General features: G+C 41.5%; 1 protein-coding gene across 4 annotated transcripts in view; it reads right to left on the reverse strand.

Annotated features, from left to right (window-relative positions):
- The window catches only part of cacna2d3a (calcium channel, voltage-dependent, alpha 2/delta subunit 3a), a 125933-nt gene that overhangs the window by 73435 nt on the left and 27822 nt on the right, over positions 1-24676 (reverse strand). For all 4 annotated transcript variants that reach the window (XM_037772393.1, XM_037772392.1, XM_037772394.1 and 1 more), the window contains exon 4: positions 14627-14686. In XM_037772393.1, coding sequence (XP_037628321.1) covers positions 14627-14686 — 60 coding nt within the window. The remainder of the gene's footprint in view (positions 1-14626; positions 14687-24676) is intronic.

A 24676-nucleotide genomic window follows, 5' to 3' on the forward strand; every position in this document is an offset into this window, starting at 1 on the left:
TTCCTCTGTACGCCCCCGAGAAACGCCCACCCCACCACCCTACCTTCTCTTTTCTAGCACCAGTAACCTTCACTTGCGCTAAATCTTTCCAGCTCCTCTTGAGGAACACCATCATCGCCTCAGCCCGGTGCAAAACACAGATAAAGCCATCAAATAGGCTGGCAAACGCAGTGCCTATCGGTGTAATTAATCAGGCCTGATTAGGCTTATTAGCCTTTTATCAAGGGGAACACTGCCATTTCAAGGTGAGGGAGCACAGTGATGCATACTTCTGTCTATATTTCCCCTCCTCCTTCTCCTGCTGCTTCTCCTTCTTCAAAACTTAAAATATGTTTTCAAAAGCCATTTTTTGTGATGAGAGACAAACAAAGCAAAAACCTAATTTTAAAAATGAGTGGGTTGGGAAGGCCCGGGGGTACAGAGTCACAGTGAGATTCATTAGACAAACACATGGCAACCTTTCATAAAATACCATCAGTGTAGGACACAGGTTTCTTCAGTCAACATTTAGCTATGTCAGTCCAAGACATTAGTATGCAACTCACTTTTAGGTCATGACCCACCAATTGTGAAAATCTGATCTACATTGACCTTTACAATGTTTGGGATTGAAGCCATTTTCTACCACCAGTATGGAAGCTATTTTTTCAGTGCAACAGGGTGAACAGAATCCAAATTAGTCGACTTTGAAAAGACTTTCTTACTTGAGTTTTGAAGTGTTGCTTTGGGGAACAACTTCAACCTTGTGTTTTTAAAGATAGACAGAAAAATTACCAACCAAGGAAGGGAAAGAGAAATTTCGAAATGTCTACTTCAAACCTGACAGGTCAGCTCTGACAGTGGAACTTCTAATAAGATAGATTTATTTTCAAAACGAAAGTTAAAGTGCTTCACAATTATAGTATTCAATATATCAAACAGGCAGGATAGTAACAAACAAAAAAGCCATGAAATTGAATTTACAGAACAAAATATCAACATAAAAGCAAAAACATCAGTTCAAAAAAGCTTTTACTATCTCCACAGTTGATCTTTAATTACACCATATAAAAGTGAAGAAGAGGAGAGATAGTCATTGAAAGGATAAAGAGGCAAAGACATGACTGCAAGAGGAGTAGAAAGGGCAAAAGATAGATAATAGGCATAGGACAGGACAGGACGATAGGATAAGATAGGATAAGACACGACAGGAGCAATCTCGGAACCCATCGTCTATCGGTCTGACGACAGATAAGCCTCTGGAAGCAAGGAGCTATATTTCTGGGGTTCTGGTGTAACCAGAGGATATCCGGGACAAGACTTCCTTTTCCGTACGCTTCTCATAGTCTACAGTCCGATTAGCAACTTGAGATAAGAGACCGGAGTTAGAGTTGGGAGACGAAGTGTACGACCGGGTTGTTTCACAGGTAGCCAGTTTACAAGCTAATTTTAAAACAATAAAAAGCAAATTCATCGTCAGGCGATCCAATGTGTTCCACCTCTTTTGCTCTCCACACAGACTGTTTACCTGCATTCAACCAAACCCTGCTCTAACGTGATTGGTCAATACTACTCGGACTATAAACGGAAACCAGAACGCTTTCGATGCCAAAATCTTGTCCCGTTGCCCACAGATCCTACATATGAATGCAGAATCTGTTGTAATCCGATTAAATATTTGAATCGATTGACAACCCTAGATATAATACAAAAAGACAGAATAGGAAACGACAGAATGTGATAGGACACGATAGGACTGGACGAAAGGAAAGGATAGGATACAAAGAGGCAAGTAAACGGGTCAAACAGCTGCAACATGTGGTTACTTTAAAGCAACTATAATCAATATTTTTACTACAACAATGGATCACATGACTACTTGTGTGTGAAAAGGGTTATACTAATAGCAATGAACCCACAGACTCTGCAGTTCTCCTCAGTGTTACAGAGCATTATAGCTTCTTTCAGCTCACTACATAGTTTTCTGGCCTGCAACCTCACTGTTTTGGCTCATTCTCACTGGCGTAGTTTTTGCAGCTGGAAAAAAGGCTCTACAAAACCACTGTAAGCTACTTGTCCAGCATCAAATGACAGACAGACAAAATTTGAGACTAGCTGGTGAACATATTGGAGTATTTAGCATCTGAAAGCCAAATATTTCCTTCAGGAGTTGAGTGAGTGGAGAGCGGAGATAGCTTTTGCAATTTTATAATGTTCTTGTTATAGTAAACAAGCACCTTGAACTGTGATCAAAAACCGAGAGAGCGTCCTGTGACATAAAATCTGGTGAGGTTGCAGGAATGACGACCTTCAGGTGGTGGGAAACTGGCACGGTTCCTCATTGCAGAGAATTGCTTACATGTCCTTTTCACCCATCTCTAGCTTCCTCTGCACCTGACCTCTCTACCTCTGGCAACTGTACCTTTATTCCCTGCCAAAGAGGACAACAGTGTCCAGAGCCAGCCTTAATTACACCTGATTATCACCTTCAAATCCTCCCCAGGTCTCTCTCAGTATGTTCTGGTTCTCCCATTCCTCCCTTCCCTCTAACGGGCCCAGAAATACGGCCTGGGTCTCCAGCAACGTGGTGTCAGTGCCTCGCTGCTCCCAGTGGTGACCGGTGGAGCAGCGAGGCGAAGCTCTGATGCTAATACTTCAGTACTTTTACTTACGTAACATTTTGGATGCAGGACTTTTACTTGTGCATTTCTACACAGTGGTTCTTCCACCACTGCCCTTTGTGATTGCTCAATTGGTTTTGATATTTTCTTCATTCTTCATATCTTTGATTCATTTGACCCAAATAATTCATTCTTTTCAAATCATTCAACAGTTTTAACGAGCACAAATTACCATCCTGTAAACGGTGTAATGAGCTAAATGGAGCTACAGAGAGCTGTAGAAAGACTTTCTCATGAGTCAGATGTTGTCAGACTTGCTTGTTGGCAAACAAAATAGCTTTCAGTGCAGAAGGACTAATGACAAATGCTTGATTTGACCTTGACCTAATATCGTAAGTGAAAATTAGGATACTTAAAAAAAAAATGGTTTACACAAGAGATGTACGCACACAGAAAACGACACATACTCACGCATGGTACACAGAGGCAGAGCCAACTGCACCTGCAGCAGACAAGCCCCCATTGCGTCTTCACTCTGGTCTCTTTCTGCCATTGTCTCGTTAGTACCTGTTCTATCATTCTCTCTGTCTCTCCCTCCCAACCTGATTTATCCCTTTTCCTTTTCTGGCTCAGCCTGTTTCCTTCTACCCATTGTTCACTGGCTGTGTGCAATCCTCATCAAGCTCCTCGCCACCCTCCGTCTCTTCCCGCTATTCAACTCCAATGTGCTCCCTCATGCATGCAGCTCTCATTGGCAAGGTTTGGCTACAATCAGCTCTATATGTGAGACCATTGTTGAAATTGCCAGGTTGTCTCTGTCTAGTCAACCCTTTCTATCTGTTTGTCTGTCTTCCATGTTGCCGGCTGTGCTCCATCTTTCCTCTCTGTCTGAACGATGGATGCAATTGGAAAAATTAGGTAAATCTCAATTCCTTCCTCCTCCTTCCATGCTACAAAGTTAATGTAAAAAACATATGCATACGTGTAAATTGGGCCGATATTCGGCTGACACATGTGCACACACACACACACACACACAAGGAACCAAGTTTTATAATGCTAGTGACTATCCCAAGATCCAAGAATGAAAACAACAGTTACTAATGACTTGATTCAGAGAAACAAATTAAGATGTGCAGATGTTCTGGCTCTATGCGCCAAGTGTCTTGAAAGACAGTAAGAGAAAAGGCAACTACAAGAGGAAATGCCACCAGAGGCATGAGCTGTTAAAAGTACAGAGAATACAAAGTCAAGTAAAACAAACAACTGTTAATGAGTCTGCTAATAGACTTATTTAAAATCACAGCATGTGGGCTTTAATTTTGATTAAAATTGCACCCATCAGCTTTTGAGTTTCAATAGTGTGGGAGTGAGTGTGGGTGTGTGAATGGTGGCAACCATGCTGTGTATGTCTGTGTGTGTGCTCTCCAGCATCAATTGAGGCTGTGTGTCTACAGTTTGTGTGGAAATGTATGTGTGTGTGTATGTGTGTCCAAGTGTGGGTGTATGTGTTGAGTAAGTCAATTATGCCGTTCCAGCATTACAGTGAAGGAGTGCCCAGTACCACTAATGCAGTCCCTGATCATGGTGTTAACAACCTGATCTTTAACGCTGCAGTGCATTACAGTATGCTGAGAGAGATCGCACATGGACCATCAGCACCCACTCACTCAGTGTGGTACAGACAGAGAGGGAGAGGATGAGGACGGGTTACTGGAGGTAAACAATGGAGCATATTTCAGTTCACTGCTTCGACTATAAGCCCAAAGAATGGATAGATTTACGTTTTTTTATGTACAATTTTAACATAGAAATGTCATTGCTGCATTGACACAATACAATAATTTATCAGAAATTATAATTATATCATTATCATTATCATATACTCTCGCTGTTCTCTTTTTCTGACCTGTTTGTTCCCTACATTCCTGTGGGTGAATCATTTTGAAATTAATTTATCTTTTATTATTTTACGTCCACACAAAACAAATGTCATTTTCTCACATTTTACAGAAAAAAAACAACCAATATTTAATTAATTAAGAAAATAATTTTTAGTTGCAGACCCAACTATATAACACTACAGTATCCTTATCCCTCTCCGCTGTGATGATCCATGCATCAACTTATGTTTGCTCTTTCTTATTACAGAAATAAAATCACTATGACGGGTTGAGAGGAATCATGTAATTGAATCTGCAAAGACGCATGTTTCTTTTACTTATTTAGACGAAGCAATTCAATTATTAAATGAAATACATCTGAAAGTAACTGTACTTATTTTTTATTTCGCATCAGGCTTTCTACTACATTTATATGTTTTCGGGAATATAGTCTCTTTTAAATTAATTCAAATAATTTCTTTTATGTAAAGCACTTTGAAAGCTTTTTAAATAACATATCTTATGTTAATGTATGTTAATTACGTTAAATTGTATGTAAAACACTTTGAAACAGCCTCGGTAGGAATTATGCTATATAAATAAACCTGCTTAAGTGCCTCTGTGGACATGCATTTCACCATTTTTCATTGGTCAGAATCTGTTTGTGAGTACTGAGCAAGTCTTGTGCCGGACGTTTTTACAGAGAGGCACACACTTAATGTTGACTTTGAATACTGCTATTTCCCTGCACTCATTGAGTTGAGTGACTATCGTTGATTCCAAGCTGGTGCACAATGTCACTGAGCAATTATATTAATGTAAGCTGCTGGAGTGTATTTATTGTATGCTTCTTTTTAAGTATTTGTGTCTTTTTTTAAAATTATAGCCTTTGTTATAATGGCCAGTTGTCAGTCACAAAAATGTGAAAAAGGCACTGCATTAAAAGCGAAAGGGAAAGAGTGCCACTCTCCATACAGAGGAACACCTATGCAGCTTAGCATCCTACGTGCACCCAGTCATGCACCTACAGTATGTAAGTGTGTGACCCACATGCACATGCTCACATACAAATAAAAACACTCCTGTTGATTTTGATAAATACTCTTGCTGTGCAGTGAGTCAACAGCCTCAAGGGGGAAGATAGAGAGAGTGAGAAAAAGAGGAGACCTCATGTGAAGCGGTTGGGGGGGTTGACCGTGACGCTCCACCCTCTGGTGTTCACTTTTAACTCTCATCTCCACTTCGACTCTCCTCTTTTATTCACCCACCCCCCTACTCTCTTTCTTCACGGTCGGAAAATGGGAAGACACCACTCCCAGCGTGTGGAAATGTGACTGGAAAACAACCAGGGGGCACGGATCCAGGTAATCAGAGAGTAAACAAGACTGCAGATTTAGTAAATAACTTGGAGGAAAGGTCAAGTAGGGGTTCACAAGCTGTGCTTAAAATCCTTAAACTTTGTGCTCACTCACTCTGAGAAAAACATGACTGAAATATAAAGCAGCCATGTGAGGCTATGATGCTCGTTACACACCTCAAAACAATTCTGGGATCAATGCAGAATTGTATTTTTGATATTAAAAGTAATACTTAATAAACATTTAATGTTACTGAGAAACTGTGAAAGTGCTGAAATGAACACAAAGTAGTATGTTGGTAAAAAAAAAAATAATTAATTACCATTTAAACTCTAGCCACCACATCTGTGTAAGCAGCAAATGTTCTCTGTCCAAAGGGAATTAATAATTAATTTGCTAACTAGGTACTTATCTTTTCACACTCTCTCTAAGCTCAACACTGAGTTGTGAAGAGAGACTCCGCTGGGAGTCAGGTAAGTCAGGTCAGGTAAGACAGAACTTACCAGCTCATACCTGACCTTACAGTTTCCTTCCAGAAGCTTCTGTGTGATATAAAAATATACTTAGCTCTGATTGTTATCGGTGTGATGCACCAGGTTGCATCATAACTATTTGATATCCAGGTACAGCGCTAGTTTTCCGAAAGTGTATTGGTAGTTTGGGTTTACTGCATGTTAAAGGTACAGTGTGAAAGATTTGGTGGCATGTAGTGGTGTGGTTGCAGATTGCAACCCCCTCCGCTCACTCCTCCCTTTCCAAGACTGCAGTAACGTGAGCCACCGAGTGCAAAATAACTTTAGGAGCAACAGAAGTCCAGACGGTGGCTGGTGGTATCACGGTTTTGCACTCTGCGGCTCACATTACCGCAGTTTCACAAGCGCGTCGGAGAACTACGGTGGCATTCAGGTAACGTAAAGACACAAAAGTCTCTCTCTAGAGCCAGTGTTTGGTTTGTCCTTTCTGGGCTACTGTAGAAACATGGCGGAGCAACATGTTGCACTCCGTGAAAAGGACCCGCTCCCTATGTAGATATGAAGGGCTCATTCTAAGCTAACGAAAAAACAACGATTCTTAGTTTTAGGCGATTATACACTAACAAAAACATAGTTATGAAAATTATATTCCATTTCTACTAATAGATCCCCCCAAATGTTACACACTGTTCCTTTAATTAATCTAAAAAATAAGCAGCAAATATACAAACAGTTATTTGTAGAAATCTGATTGTTTTTTCACATTCCAGCCCGTTACTATTGATTTGATTTAGTTATGATTCTTGCTGTTTGATACAAATTCAGTGATCTAAGAATTGGTGTAATAAAATGATAAGCAAGTGGGGACAGTGTATGGAAATACGTTTCTATTTTGATCTCTCAGATTCATAAAAAAAAAACACTTTCTTCTGAAACTGATTCATTCTTTCAAAGAAGCTTTCCGGAGGCTTATCAACGTCAGTGTTTCTAGGTAGCACCCTATCTCTCTGTAGGGAACCTTTTTGAACCCTTCTCTCTGAGATTGTGGTACCTTGAAATGCTTTGCGTCTATCGTTGGCGAGCAGTGCGTGTGGTGTATTTGTGCATTATACGCTGGACAGTCAAGGCCAACTCTTGAATAATTGCTTAAAAATCCCATCTTCGCATCGCTGGCCATGAAAGCCACAGGACAGTGAGGATACTCTGAAATAAACAGGCACACACACTCAGGTCAAATCATTTTTTGCCAGTAATAAGAAGAACAAATTGGCAAATCAACAAGCATGTGGCCACCTCTCTGCACTTTAGACAGGGGAGTACGAGAACAAAAGGGAGAGTGAGAGAGAAAAAAAGAAAGATTAAGCGTTTCTCTCCCAGTGCTTCCTCCAGACTGGGGCTACATATTCAGTCAACATCACTGGCGATTGGCTGTTTGTCTCCAACCTCCAAGGAAGGATTTCATTGGCTGCAGAGGGCATGGGAGACTGCTCTCTGCTTTCCTATTTACAGTACATGAGCAGTGCGGGTTGGGTAAAAGAGCAAGGGAGGAAAATCGCAGCAGATTACCGTGCCAATTTCACATGGAAGCAGAAGAGCTCTGGAAAGGATAGATAAGGAAATTCCTATCAAACCCCTGCCAGCCAAATATGTATCCAATAGCAAAAAAACACACAAACATTTTATAATAAACCCCCGAATAGTGATGGAGGAGGTTTCACCCTACAGCGTGGACGTGGTATTTTTAGCACAGCTGGTGATAATTACCATCTATTCACCATGTTCTGCAGTAAAAGGCACTATTAGAAATGCCACCATCAGAGCTGCACACACACACACACACACACAAACACACACACCTACACAGGTGTACGCATGCCGCGCTCACAAAAATTGACATGCATATTCATATTCATGCATGACATGTAAATGGCAACGAAAAAAGGAACAGCAGTTTGTGATCACAACTAAAGAATGCTCAACCATTTCATTTTATGCTCAGGCAATTGAAAACACAATTAGCAATGAAAAATTAATGGCTGCGACATAATTTGCCAAGAGGTACTGAAAAACCTGCTTAACTAAGGATAAATACCAACACACACACACACACACTCATATAGACTCAGATACACATGCACGCGAACATGGGCACATTAACATGGATGCTGAACGATAGCCAGGCAAAGACAATCAGTTATTATTACTGCGCTGGCCGACCTGGTGAAACGGGGATTAATTTGTTTCGGATGTCAGAACACGATGCGGAACCTCCCACGTTTGGACAGGGACTTATTTTGCACTTCGTCTGTGACTATCAAGATATTTCTATCCATTTTCTGGTAATTTTGATGTAAGTAGTTCTGTCATTCCTTTATTTCCCATTGATGTTACTTGTTAATCGCTTAAAGTAGCAGTAGGTAGAATTGGAGCAAATATGATTAATAAAAAGTTATCTTTATAAAACGGTCACTATATCCTGACAGTAGTGCATGAGACAGGTAATCTGAAAAAAATCATGTGCCTCTGTGTCCTCCGGTGCTCCTAATGGCATCTGCAAGATTTCCCAGACCATAGGAAAACAACCAATCAGGGCGGAGCTGGAGCCTGCCGTCTCTGAGCAGCTGTCAATCACTCATGAACTCCGATCAAATGGTCAAACCAGGCAGCGCTGATCAAATATGAATCAATATTCTGTTAATGCCTATTTCTCTAATTAAATGTTTTCAGAAACATCTTGTAGTGTACTGTTTATCTAGAAAAATTAGAAAGTTTGTTCCGGCTGGTGGGCGATGCTTGGTATTTCCTCAACTTATCTCAAGGTGACTTGCCAGGTCACAAACTTTCTCATTTTACAGATAAACAGTAGACTACAAGATGTTTCTGACAACATTTGAGGCAAGAAATAGACATTACATTAACAGAATATTGATTCAAATTTGATCAGCACTGCCTAATTTGACCGTTTGATCAGAGTTTGCGAGTGATATACAGCTGCCTCTGTTGAATGAACAGCCAATAGGAATGCTCTCTCTCTGAAATGACCCGTGATTGGCCAAAGTCTCCCTTTCGATTTTTTTAAAGCCTGAAAACAGAGCCATGAGGAGGTGACTAGAAGTCTAATTATCTCTCAGAGCACTTGAATTATCAATATACAATAAACTGAAAGGTTATTATGGAATTTTTGCCCATTGATGATAAAAACATTCTGCCTACTGCAGGTTTAAATCAGCAGAACTTCACCTGTCAGACCCTAAGCAGGCCAAACTCGCTTCAGTGGATCAGCAGGGTGACGATAGCAGCAGCACAGGTGGCCAAAATGAGGAGGGAGAGAAGTGTGAAAAAGGATGGAGAGGATGAGAGCACACTGGGTTGGAACATTTGTTCTGTAAGAATTAAAAAGGTAAGCACATATGTTTTTTTTTTTTTACCATTCTGTGCTGTTAATGATTGATTGATGATTGGTTGCAGGGTTATGCGTATAGTGTGACTATTAATATGATTCATGACGATGGTGATGATGAGTTAATGATGCGGGCAAGTGGTGTATGAATAATTTGCCATATTATTACTAAGGACCCACTTTTAAAAAAGGTAAGCATTTGAGCGGTGTGTTGAAATGAGTAACGAAATCGTGTCCTATAAGCTCCTATACAGGCAGTGGGCTGTGGTTTGATGTGTTCCCTGACTTGTTTTGCTCTCCGTACCCACTAACTCTGTGTTGCGAGTCTTCCTGGTTCAGAAATTAAGCTCTGTAGAAGTAACACTGCATCATACGCCAAGTGCATCTGCCATTACATTAATCTCTGATTAAAGTAGATTATATTACTGTGGTCACACACCATGCCAACAAGCATCTGGCAGGTACATCTAATTGTCATTATCATGTTAATTTCTGTCCTCCTTTCCCTTCCTCTTTCCACATTTTTGATATACTGCATATATAAATTTGTTGGTATAATATCTTGTATCGAGGTATTTTGGCTTCTCACTCTGTCCTAGACATTGTGAAACCCTACATTAGACTATAGGCTTTCTATCAGCCATTATTAGCTCTGGAGCTGTGTCATTAAAGCTGAAACAAAGGGACACTCACTTCGCTGGGCTCATCTCATCTCCGCCAAGTAATTACTGGCATAAAGCACCGCTGTGAGCCCACACAGTGTTACTGCCCCTAAAGCAGCATACGAAAACACAAACACACAGACGAGTGTCCACCAGTGACACGCAGATGCACAAAAATATATATGTACTCCACTAGCATGGGCAGTTTGCAACAGGCAAAATCTCAAAATGTGTTTATATATTATAGTGTGTGTTAAGTTGAATGAGAGTGTGGACAACGGAGACAGTGAATGTGTTTTATTAGTATCTTGTTCTGGTGTTAATTTCCTCACTGTCAGGTGAAAAGGACAATTCCAAGACTAGTCTACACTCTTACCAAACCAACAATAGAGAGGCGAAGTCCCGCCCCTTCTGGTGGACCCTATGGGACCTTATTTTGGAAAAAAATATGTATGGTAGTCAACAGAGAGAGAAATATTTTTTTTATCGTGTTTGAATTACGCCATGAATCACATATATGATGTTTGTTAATTTAAGGAATAATTTTGCAAGTCAAGAAAGTCGCAGTTTGTCGTAGTATCATTTAGTTTTGTGTGAAACCGCTCAGTGAAGTACACCTCTCGTCTCGCACAATATACGTCATCAACACTAGCTAGATATCTAACTTAGCTATGTTCCACTCACAAATGAAACGTCATCTTACCTGATGTGTTTTATCCAGCGTCTCCTGGTCTTTTTATCAGCCGGGAAGCAAAACAACGAGCAAGACCAGTTGCTCGTGTCGCACCTTCAGTATTTTACGTATTTTCACAGTCTTATACTTCAAAAGTTTTACAACAAACTGCAACTTTTTTCACTTGCAAAATTATCTTTTAAACTGACAAACGTCATATGTGTGATTCATGGCGTAAGTCAAACGGGATCCAAAAAATATTTGTCTCTCGCCCTTGACTACCATTTTTCCAAAATAAGGTCCGATGGGTCTCTACTCTCTACTCTCAACTCTATAGTTGGAAATCGGCTAATGAGCATGCAGGCAGGCAGGCAGGAAGGCAGACACACACACTCACACACACACTTTTCTTTACTGGCTGATCTCCTGGTGTACATGTTTGCTTCAGCTGGTGATGTACATTTTCCAGAATGGTGTTCGAACCCAGAGTGAACTTGTTGCAATCAGCTGTGGGAGATTGTGCAGGTGAAGCAAACACGATTGTCAGACAGTAGAAAGAGAGACAGACTTTTTCCAATTGAAAAAAAGCCCCCTCTCTCAAAACATAACATTGTGTGACCGCGCTCTAAATTTGGATCTCTTACTTTTCAGTGAAAAATTGTCTTGACAGAAGCACTTGCTGATTCTTATGAGCTTAAACTCTATGTTAAGTACAGCAGCTTAATTTTTTTTTTCTTACATCAAACACCACTATGGCTGCAGTAAATCTCACAAAATGATCTCAATGTGATGTTGCGTTATCTATAAGCCTGCAGCTGATGATTCATTTTTATCATCAATTAATCTCCTGATTTATTTCTTGATTAATTGATTTATTGTTTGGTGACAGTGTATCCTCATAGGGAAGCTGGAAACAGAGTATGCATGTTTGGAGTTTTTGCTTTAAAAATGGGTAAAACAACTAAGTGATTATCAAATTGGTTGCTGATTAATTCTCAGGTGTAGTTATCTATGTTAAATAATACAAATAATACACCATCCAAACCAAATAAGCCCACATACGCCAAGTCTTGCTCCTTTTTGAGTGTTATAGGGTGGAATTGTCCTTTAATGGACAGAGGGGGAAATTGCACAGCGTGTGGAGGATCAAGCAGGTTACAAAAACAAAAAGAAAAGAAGAAAGGAAAGGGGTACTATGAGAGGAAGATTCAGAGCTGGACAGCAGTAAGTGGTTAAATTTAGTAATTGATCCACCCTTAATGGTCCATGACAGCAGAAAACCACAGGGCATTCACTGTAATACCTTAAAGAGCTGACAGAGTAAACACATACTCACCGCCACAGGCAGAGACACAGGCGCACACAACACTCACGCCACAGACTTTATAAGTAGTTTAGCAGCAAATGCTCCCAAGTCGGCTTAGCATCACATTTCCTCTTGAAAACTCAAGTTGCTACTGTCGCTCCTCCTACTTTAATAAACTCTGTTCTGCGATGTGCATGATGCGCCACAAACTCAGGCGAAAACATCACAAGTGCACTGACTCTCTCTCTCTAACACACACACACACACACACACACACACACAATACAAAGCTGCACTCTAAAAATTAAAGCTGCTCAAATGGATTTGAGGCAGAACCATGAGAGCGGAGGCTGGGTTTGGGGGTGTGTATGCAGATATGATTAGCTGACTGCATTTGCCCAAGTCTGTAGAAGTGAGGGTGGAACTCCCAGGGAGTAGTATAAAATTTAGTTGAGTTTTTGAGTGGGACTATGACAGTGATATAAGACTATAAATAATTTATGTTTCAGACTCAAAATGTGTTTGTCACTGACTAAATTCTGGCATAAAAAACATGAGGATTAATTGATTCACCTCTGACAAAATAGGTAAGATGCTTGTAACATACAATTTAACCATCAGTTATTAGCATTATACATCTGTAGGTGCAATCATGATGCCTTGCAGTAACTGAGCGGTAGATTTGTTTTACTCACACTGAGGATTTAGACAACAATACCCTAGGGTTTCACTAACATCTGATGTGGAGTCCAACATGACCTGACACACAAATTTGAGTGAGCTAATGTACCAACACCAGTGAATACCAAACCCTATTTTACCATAGATCCCATTCAGTATTTAGAAATAAATAAACTTGCTGGAAACCAGTAAAATTACCGTTTCGGGGTAAACTTGTTTGTGGCACTCGACCTCGCATTTCCAAAACATACTTTGGCACACACCAACAACGCATGTCCAACTGATCCCAAAGCATTGATCACAGAGCAACAACAATGTGAACTGTGTTAAACATTAAAGTGGCCGTTTATTTTATCAGTGCAAAGCTATGCAGCTACTTCCAGAACTTGGCACCATTACACCAAATACATATGCCAATAGCTAATTCTGCACTCCGAGCGAACAGGGAGGCTTTCCTTCTTAAGGCCGTTACACACCAGCAGCGTATTTTTCATACGATTAATTCACACGTCCATATATTTTTTTTTCGAACTCTTTTGTCATGAACACTTTCATACACAACACAAATATTACGCTGAGAAAAAGTGATGTAATTTTTTTCGGAACAAGGTCGATTTTCTGAGCTTTCATATTTCGAATAAAGACATCAACAAAGCATGTTGTGCGGAGCGGGTTGAGTTGCGCCTATATTTATGAAACAACAACACTAAGGCTCAGTAGTCCGAACCAGGACAGCAAACTTTATTACTCCTTTCGACCTTGATAAAGGCAGCGCAGACCAGATCCACTCCGTTCTTTCCTTTCACAATAAAAGCCCTAAACATATAATATTTGCAGGCGAGTATTTCGCATTTTCGCGTTGTTTATTTGCCATGCCCCCAGTGTTTAAAGGCCTACTTTAGTGTTTACTTTTGTGATTCGTGCAGTTTATGGTATAAAAACAACAATTCATGATCTCCTCATGAGTTCTCAGACATTCTGATTTGTTTTCTACCCCCTACATGCGTGCACATCTCACTGATGACGTCGCTCAGAAACCTGTCTATTCAGTCTATTTGCTTAAACTGGCTCAATGTAACATCTCATTGTCTATGATTTTTTTATCCACAGAATACAAAATCATTAAATAAGATGGACCCACACACAGCTTGTTCAGTTTAAAAAAAAAAAACACTTATGTTTATATAATTTTCTTTGTATGCATGTTTGTTTGGAACGTCTGCTCATGTGGGACTGTGAACGCCAGTGTGTGACTGTGGCAGACCGAGACGTATGCTGACAAAATGATTATAGAGTGATGTGGACAAACACACACTTTTAAAAGAGAAAAGACTGTGAAGCCCAGTCAAGCGAAACAGACTGCAGAACAAGACTCCTAATGCCTTTTCTCCCCGTCTCTCCTCTGTTGTGTTTACAGAGGCCCTTGTCATTCGCTGAACCTTTTTCTCTCAACGGGGTCCAATCACGGAAGCACTGGCTTCTGGAGGATAAATTATTTTCAGCTTGATTTAATTAATGAGCTTACAAGAGCGGGGAATGAACATGTTGATTGTAATAATGTTTGTGTGAGCCAGACACATATACACATACCTGTAGGTCTGGGTCCTCCTCGTGCTGTAGGTGGGCTTCCTCCGCCGCCTCGACCAGTCTCTACAGGAGGGGGAGGAGAAAAGGGAATTGATTAGTGGGTCAAATAAACAGCCTTACAGGAAGTTGCTTTACAACTGGCTTTATAAGAACCCCTTAGCACTAGAGCAACACTGCAAGCCCTCAGGACCCACACACACACACACACACACACACACACATACATTCACAGATAGCGGACAGACATTTGGCCATCTCGTGAAAAGAGGCTATTTTCCTAAATGGTTCAGCAGTAGAGGTAATGACTGCCTCGGGTTCTTTGGACACTACCACAACAAACTCCATCACCAGTTCATGCTGCTTTACACATGCACTCTCTCTCTCTTTCGTACACTCAACAACACACACACACACACACACACTCCCTCTATCATCACCCTCTTGCTGCTACCGTCTGCCGTGTGTGCCTGTAGGGTGGTGCGGGTATCTGTGTCCCTTTGAGTCAACGTTACGCTCTCTGTCTCACTCTCTCTCGGGAACTATCATCTTTTGAAAATAGCTTTTTGTCAAAAGCAGGCAATCACTGTCATCATTCTGAAATGAAAGATAATCATAGAGAAATGTAAGTTGAACAGCCCCATTTAAAGTAAAGCTCTCCCTGCTTTATGACGTGCATTTTTTTTGTGCAGTAGAAAACAGGAGAGAGAAATATTACAGCATAATATAAACCATTCACATTCACGTTACAGTATATGAGTGGTTTGCGAGAAGCACATTCAAGACAGTAATAACTCAATACCTCAAAACAAATTCACGATTGCGTGTTTTGAGTGCAAACACTGTGCGTGTGTTGTGTAAATGTTTCAGAAGTTGAATATTAGGGCTTCAAATAGTGATTCTTTTTTATCATCATTGATATTTGAAGCTGTTGGCAACTGTCTTGCCATGGAGGAAAGTGGGTGTTGGAGCCATTTCAATGCTGGCGGCACTGAAGGTAGCCATAGTAGTCTACTTAAGTGTAGGGCAACAGAGGATCCAAAGAGCCTCTATTGGAAGCCCGCCGTCTACACCAGAGCCTTGTGTACATTACTGACCGAAACAAATGGTGCGTCAACAGTGGGGTTCTGTCCACTGCTGGGTGTGTTTGATGTGCCAGAGAGCAGTCCTTTCGTTTTGTCACTTTTTAGCTGGAGGTAGGTTTTCTGTGCACCATTGTGTGAAGTGGCAAATGGAGTGTTGATAGGCTGTAACATTGTCACTGAGTGGTCCAAGTACGACGGCGGCATCAGAGTATGTGAAGTACGTATGTGGTGATGGGTGAAGGGCTTATGCAGTCAGTTGTATAGAGAGTGTAAAGGAAGGGACTGAGGACACAGCCTTGAGGGCGGATGTAAAAATGTCTAGTCTAGGGTAATAACGGCTGGCATATAGTAGCAATTGGAACAGGCTAAAGGTGAAGGACCTGACGGAAGGTTTTTAACAGCTTCAGGGATCTCACATACACACACACACACACACACACACACAAGCACTTCTTTCTACTTCCAACTGTGATGTGCATGGTGGTATATTCTCATAGCAAGTCATTTCTCTCATTCACAGCTGGTCCTGGTGTCTATGAGTTTTGGTAACGCACTTCCATTTCCCATTTCCATTCAAATGGCTTTACCCGTAAAACTACTGCAATCAGCCAGCTTATCAGCTGAGCCATGTGTGAGTCTGTGTGTGTGTGTGTGTGTGTTGTGCTGCTGAAGTGTGTGCAGGCAGGCTGTTTTGAGAAGTGAACACTGTAATCTAGAGCCCGGCCAATCATTTTCTCCACCACAGCAACACACCTGGCCATTGCATATCGTTGCATATCATTCTGTGCTATTGACTCATGGATACACTCTGCTTCCTTCCAGCAGAACAGCAGAAGACACAGTGATTTCCTCTGTGTCCTCTCTGGCCTGCACTTCTACAGATCTTTTTTTGGAATCGAACAGGAAACTCTTACGCCTCTGTGAGAGCATACGTGCAGCCGGGCATTGAAAAAGCACCACAAAAACCTCAGGCAGGTGCATCAGCCGGAAATCCGCAACAAAGCGCGCTCTAGGAACAAACAAAGATAAGGACGGCGAATAAAGGGAGGATGAGAGAGGAATGAGAGACATTCTCTAAAGGTCTGAACGCTTAGCCTCACACTCCCAGCGAAATGTCAGACGCTGCCTGTGATGCTGTTGTCGATAGAATCACACATTTCAGCATATGTGAGTGGGTGACGGTATGTGTGTTTGCGTGTGCATGCGGAAGTGAGTGTTAATGTTATTCTCAGCTGACACATGTTAAGATAATAGCCCTTTGACCACTTCTGTCTTGCTGCCGCTTTTTCAAATGTCAATCATTGAACGTGAGAGTATGCAAGTATGTCAATGTGTGTGTGATAGAATCTGATTGAATTTGATGCATGTACAGTATGTGTGTGTGTGTGTGTGTGTGTGCGTATATCATAGATTGTATATAAAGATGGACAACATGACAGCTTCCAAAAGTGAAGTCAAAACATCTTGATCGCCCCCTGGTGGCTGGCTGCAGGATAGGTCATAAATTCCGCCCCCTCCATGTTAGCGGATGGGACATGAGCCACACTAAAAAGTCAAAGTACATGTCAAATACATTTTTCCCAAAGATGGCTTCTGTCATTTTAGGCAGTTCTTATCCCGCTAATGTATGTTCAAGTGTTCATTTTTCGGATAAGTTTAGTTTTAATTAGTTATTTGATGCCATAAAAAGGGGATGAGACGTCATGATTTGGAGGCGGACTCAACTGTACGTAGAGTAGGAACGTCGAGAGGAGATGTAACTTTTACTTCAACGTTCCATAACTGTAATTGTCTGTTTCAAGCAGACTGTATAAAGATTGAGACTATGGTTCAAACAGTTACTGTGTCGCCAGCTAGCTTAGCAACATTTCCACTGACTAAGGTTAGCCAGCGGTTGTGTGTGTTCATATCCTGGAATAGAAGTGTAAGTTCGCAGACACGCAGATAATGTTTCTGAAACATGAATTACAAGTCTGTGTAATAGAAAATGTGTCAATTTGATCATAAATGTACTTATAGAGATATTATTTGTAGAATATGTCACAGACATGGAAAAAATATTAATATTTGTTTTTAACTCAATTATTAACAATTGAGCCCACCTTTTTCGGTCTAAAATGATAGTAAATTACATTTATAATGAAATTACATGAAACATTCTATTATTGATGGCCTTAATTAAAGGCAAACTCAACGTAGAAAGATGTGGCTGGCAGCAGCAATCTCTGTGGATATTGCATGTGTGCGAGCCGCAGCAGTTCAGTGAGGTAGCCATCACGGGCAGGTAGAAGTAGGCAGTGTGACCCAGGCGTAACAAGCTGTGGCCGTGCTGCTCGTGATTGAGTCAGACGGGTGTGTTGGCGGGATCTCGATACCGCGGCTCCACCTCATGATTACTACTGTGCAGACTCTGGCTCCAAATGACGCCATCAGCGCAAGACGGCAGCGCCCGTTCCCTGCATATTTTGGCTTCATTTTTGTACAGTGGGAGGAAGTGGAGATGCTTCATTCATTTTTATATACAGTCTATGGTGTGTATTTTTCAATTATGCAGATGTAAGATGGCCTGAAAAAAATGTCTCTCATTATGAAATGTGTAATTTCTCTCTCCTGTGACTCAAAACTGAGTCTATTAATCCTGTATGTACACATTTAAAAAGTACACATCATTACATCATCATCCACTGACCAATGATAATTTCATCTCTACTGAACATTAAATCACTTGATTCCCACCTGCCATTAATCTATTCTGGCATGTTATTCATTCATTTGTAGTGTAACTTACCGTGCAGGAAGATGGGAGTTAAAGCTCTAGGGTAAAAAAATAACTTGCATAGTAGCAGGGAGTTTTTCAATTGGAAAAACAGATTAGAGATAAGTAGGTACTACTCACTCCTGTGAATTTCAATTCCAGCATATCACCAGGATGAACACTCCAGGTGGTGTGTTTGTCTTTGTGTGTATGTTTTGTCGCCGCGGGCATACGCGAATGTGTGCGCTGCCTGTCTGCATGTGTTTGTGTGTGTCTCGCATATATTCAAATGAGCCTGCCATGTCTTTTTGTCAATAGGTGGTCCTGCCAAAGTGCATGATGCAGTTTAAAAAGAAAGAGGAAATTACTTTTTTTTTTTTCTCAAGTCATTCTGTCTGTCGAGGCTCAGGCTTGGTACGAGATGACAGCAATAATTAAACTGGCACAGTCAGAGAGGCAGGCCCTGTTGTCTCCCTGAAAATACACGCTCATAGACACGCGTGCACATTCACAAGCCTTCACTGCAGCTGACAGGGTAAAAGCCGAGCACACAGAGCTAACAAGACTCACTGTGGTAACTGGATTAGATTTGTTAGCGCTAGAAGAAGAGTCTGGCATCTCTACCTGATTACAGAGATCCCTGATGCGTTTCTGCTGGTGTCCGTCTTCCCTACAGAGCTTTGATTCACAGCACAACCCTGATTAGACCAGAACCCGACTGGTCTGGTCCGGGTCAGGCTCCTATTTTCTCTTCATTTCCTCAGGTTCATTTTACTTGTCGATTTGTTTTTAGCCTAAATCAAACCACAGGAAACAATGTGTCCTGTTAACAAGTTCACATCTATCCTCGCGTTGCTTTGCCAGCACTTTCTATGACACTTTGGAGCTGTCAGGTTGGTGGAGGTGATGCATATTAACAGAGAATATTATGCCTATGAAGAAGAAATTAGCATCAAGATAATTTATTTTGGCGAGGTATGGAAAACATCTATTGACATTTATGTCAGCAATGACGAGATATTGGTGCGTTTTGCTTCACAGTTTAAAATTGAGCTTAGACTAATATGCCATGATAAAAATGTATATTCTGATCAGATTTTGATCATCTTTCTGACACACTTTTTGGAGTAAACAAATCTTACTTTCCTAATATTCCAACAGTTCCCTAGCAGTGTAAGTTGAAGCAATATCTTCCCCCTCGATTAAACACAATTTCCCTTACTATTCCATAATTTTTCATCCCGCCTCCTTCCACCCACCCAGTCAATGTCTCTGACATTTGGACTCATCTACCCCCTTTCATTATCTGACATCCTGTGATTATGATTTGCCTGACAAAGGATTCAGCTTGTTTACACTTTCAAAAGTTCATAAACGATCCCCGTCATTAAGCTGTCAACTTGATTGGCTTATTGTTCCTGTGCCGCACTTGCTGTGTGGTTTGCTGACGGTTGAAGCCACTGACCTTAAGAAATGCCTTTCCATTATGAATGCAACACTAAAGCCGTGAAAGTTAGCGAAAGCTGTCATGTACAGCTGAGCTATGCTAACAACCGCTGTCAGAGAAGCAGTGGAGGGGTGGACGGGGTGGGGGGGAACATACATTATTGACTGGTAGCGGAAGTCTTGGACTTTTTGTAAGCAGCACATTAAGCCTCGCCTCGACACATTCCCTCCACCAAGAGGAGGGAGGGCAGTGGCCTGTATCTGAATGTTCTCCCGAGGTAGCTGAGAACAAGACCGCAGTCAACTCCACTTCTAAATAGACTCACATAAAAACACATTCCCAGAGGTGCTGTGTGCTGTGTGCTGTGGGTTCAGCAAGCATTTGTACTTTGGGTTCAAACTTTTTCTTTTTCCGTATAATCATCTTTTGGAGTAATGATTTGTTGAGAACATCTGAACATTTTGCCCTAAGAGTTGTTATTTAATACACCAATAGCAACCTGCAATCTGCAATCTGCTACATTTAACAGCTCTGTCTGCATGTGTAGATAGAAGCTTTGACACTTTTCCTCACATCTGAATACTGTATGTTTAAAAATGGCTACAATATATATGCAACCTTACTGTATATACATTTGTGCTAAGCTAATACACTTGAATAATTTGGCTTGTGTCTGCTTGGCCAGATGTATAGCTGTTCCTCAGCTGTAAGAGGAAATGCTAACTAAGCCTTGGCCCACTGGATCAGGGCATGTCCTGTGGGTCCTGGTTCTGCCAGAGGCCTGATCCGTCGAGGCCTGAGCTGGGCTGAGCGGGATTGGCTCGGGTCAGCCCATCAATAGCACCGGGGACAGCAATTAATATTGTCAAACCAGCCAGGGAAGAGTTGCAGCATCAACAAAATGGAAAAGTGCTCTGTGACACTTTGCTTCCTCTGTTTTGCACATCTAGATTGGGTACAAGCCAAGTAGACGGAGGAGCGTTGTGGAGAGAGACAGATTCAAAGGGAAAGACAGAGAGAGAGGGGGTAGTGTGCTTTGAAACACCAAGTCCCAATAATCAATACTCGACAAGTTCTCAGCAGTTCTGCTGACTGAAAGGGAATATAAAGGGAATATGAAGTGCTTGATCCAGCACTGCCATCCAATTCTCCTCTGTCTGCTATTCACACTGTCTTCACACTTTCATTTCATGACTAGACTGAACTTTTTTTCTTGTAAGTTTTTTTTGGAAATGTTGACGAGCACAAAATAAGTGAACATGTACTTAGACTAACATCCGGTGTTATTTTAACCCAAAATGCAATCTTTTGCTCAACCTAAGTAGTTTTGTTGCCTAAACCTAACCAAGTGGATCTTTTCCTCAACCTAACTAAGTAGTTTTATTGCCTAAACCTAACCAAGTGGATCTTTACCTAAACCTAACTAAGTAGTTTTATTTTGAAAAGACTGGAGCAGAAATGAACACGCGCGTCACGTGTTGCTGGAAATCCGAAGGAAAATTCACGAAAAATAAGGAATAACTTTTCGTAAGGAATCATATGAATCGTTGTATGAACACATTGCATTTAGACATACCCAATGTGTATACATACAGTTTATATATTTGTATATGAATTCATGCTTGCCAGACTGAACTTTGGACTTTTCTTTACATTTACCTTCCCATCACTACCTCCTGCCTACATCCCAATTTCATCACTCTAGAAAGCAATTCCATCTCTCTCACTGTGACTTCTTGGTGACAGAAAAACAAGCAGAGAGAAAGAGAAGGAGGAAGAGACCGTCGCTGTCCTGACATCTACTGGCTGGCTCTGCCTTGTCATTAGTAGCCATCACTCTTAACAGACACACACACACAGACGTGGCAATGATCTGAGACTGAGGACAGCTAATGAAATTAGGGAAATGAGGGGAGCAGTGCTGTCAGCTCAACATGACAGTGCGGTATGTCAGGGAGGAGGGCAGACAGAGGGAAAGGGCAGGACAAGACTGCAGGGTCAGACCACACCATTTTAAAGTCCCTATAGCAGAACTATTCAGTACACCAATACACATGGAACATTCCTGAATGAGCATGTTTAGCTCTCATATAATAGGTCGGTCTATATATAATATATATATACAGTTTTACCATTCATCTTCGTTTTCTCTTCCAAATAAGTTCAGCTAACCTTGAGGTCTGATTGTCTGATTGCTGGTGTTTCTTTCTCTGTCTGACTTCTTTTACTCAGCAATTAAATTGCAATATGTTAACGGGGAAACGCATCTTAATTCAAATCATCTCCTGCGGAGGATGAGTTTTGCCACCTTGTCGAAATGCTGAATTTGTATTTAAAATTCCCCGTACATATCAGCAAATGAAAATTAAATTTCATAGGAGGTTTTGCTGGCAGAGAATGTCATTATAAGTCCTGTGTGTGTCTTTTATTTCTAACGTACACCCATGCAGGCTTCCCCTGCGCTACACTGGTAATCATGTTGAGGACTACAGAGGCGTAGCTGCCACAGGTAAATGATATCAGCAGGTACAGAGCGTGCAGAGACCGAATGCCATTACAGGAGAAACAGCCTTAGCAGCAAGGCATCCACTCTGCTTTGAAGTGCATTTGTCACATGAAACACAGCCGTGCTTGACTTCAAAGAGGGCATTACAATAGCTCCACGCCTTTCAACTTTGATAATAACGTGTTCACTGTTTCTTTAAAACGTCTGCTGTTGCCACCATTTCCAGGAGGAAAGGAGAGGAGAGGAGAGGAGAGGAGAGAAGAGGAAGAGGAGAGGAGAGGAAAGGAAAGGAGAGGAGGAGCTGCTGTCTGCTAGATGTTGAAGAACCGATGAAGGTAATAGTAATTAAAACGTAACAATGGTGAGCTGAGATGCTTGCTGAGGCCAGGAATAAACAACACATAAATACACTTTGCTTGCCATACTTGGTCAGTGCCCCTCGGCATCGGAGACCAACGCACGTGGTACTCCTCTTGCGTTACTTTTGGGTGGACAAGGGACTCCGTGTCAATATTCGCTCGTTACATGCATAGTGTCCTTTCAAAATAAACTTCCGTTTACACAAGAAGTTAGGTTTAGGCAAAAGAACCACTTAGTTAGGGTTAGGAAATGGTCGTGGTTGACGTTAATTTCACTGACTAACGACTCACGGGACTGACGATACCGATGAGTCACGTGACTAATGACTGACGTGACTCAAGGGACTGACGATACAGACGAGTCATGTGACTCACGGCTGATGTGACAAAATAAGTCAATGTTACTTTTAGTTTCACACGGGACACAAACGGTCTCCTGGTTGAAAGTCTTGCATTTGTTTGACCCATCCATCAACCATCCCGCCCGCCCTGAACAGACTCACGCTATTAATATTACGTCAGTTGCTCCGACCGTCAAATAACGCCAAAGTTGGATTTACATTGGAGTTAGTTGAAAGCCCTGTTTGTCACATACTGTTGCTAAAGGGTGCCTCGGTGCGTCGGTTTCCAATGCCAATACCAATCGGCAGTATTTGAAGATTTGGGAGTGAGAACGGGTTGCATTCATGCCTGTGAAAACTACGCCCTTTGTTTACTTTGAAACACTGTTTCATTGGCCATTTGATCGTATCTATAATAGTGGAGTTGCAATCAAATTGGCTGAAACAACTAAAAGACACAAATGCTCTTGCCCAAAGTTTAATTTTCCGTCAGACATCGAGCAGGCTGTGCTTGCCACAATAATGTGATGATAAGGGAGAAAGGATAGACATGAACACAATCACACATCAATTCTAAATGCAATTACGCACACACACACACACACACTGTATACTCCGTCCCTCTCACTTACACACACACACACACTGTATACTCTGTCACTCTCACTTACACACACACACACACAGACACACATACAATATTACACACAAAACCTACAGGAAATACTATGAATGAAGCTTATAAACATGTTTCTCTAACATATCATCTTCCTCTTTTCCAAATCAAAAGCATTATTAGAATGAAAGCACACAACTTCTCTCACCTAAACCAACTTGAAAAGAATGACATCAACTAGCATGCACACATACATACAGGTGAACCCTTTTACAGCAGCAGAGGCTGCTGTCTCTCAGCAGGTGGTGGCGCGCGATAAAAAGGGGGGAATCGACGTGGAGACGGGGAGATAAAACCGTGTTGATGGACAGGGGAGAGCGCCTGCACGGAAATTGAATCGCTGGAGCGCCACATATACTTTAGCAAAAAGCAGAGAGATGGGAAGAGGCGGAGTAGAGAGGGGAGAGACAGACAAAGGAACGAGGGACGCTTAAGGACAGCAGCTGAGACTGCTCACTAGGCCAGACAGATGAGAGCTTGGGTAATAAAAGCAGAGATAAATTGGAGAAAGATGGAGAAAAAGAGGGAAAAGGACTCATGGATGCTTCAATTGTATGTTCCCTACTAACAATCCATCACAGGGCCAACTGAAAATGAGAAAGGTGGGGGTGAAGTGGAATCATGATAGCAGCAGACAAGGGGTTAAATTCACTGCGAATATGAGCTTCCAGACTCTTTTTGACTCCTCCTCTAACTTTCTTCAATTTTCTTCCCTATAACATTTATTCTTCCTGTTCCTCCCACGGCTTTCATCTGTCTTTGCTAAAGCGCAATTCCATCACCCCTGTGACCAGTTTTCCCTCTCATCTTTCTCATCAACCCCATAAAACTTTTACTCCACACATATATGAACACACACTGGCACACACAACTCCACTGAGATGTAC

This window comes from Sebastes umbrosus, chromosome 6 (genome assembly GCF_015220745.1).
Source record: "Sebastes umbrosus isolate fSebUmb1 chromosome 6, fSebUmb1.pri, whole genome shotgun sequence".
Taxonomy (NCBI): Eukaryota; Metazoa; Chordata; class Actinopteri; order Perciformes; family Sebastidae; genus Sebastes; species Sebastes umbrosus.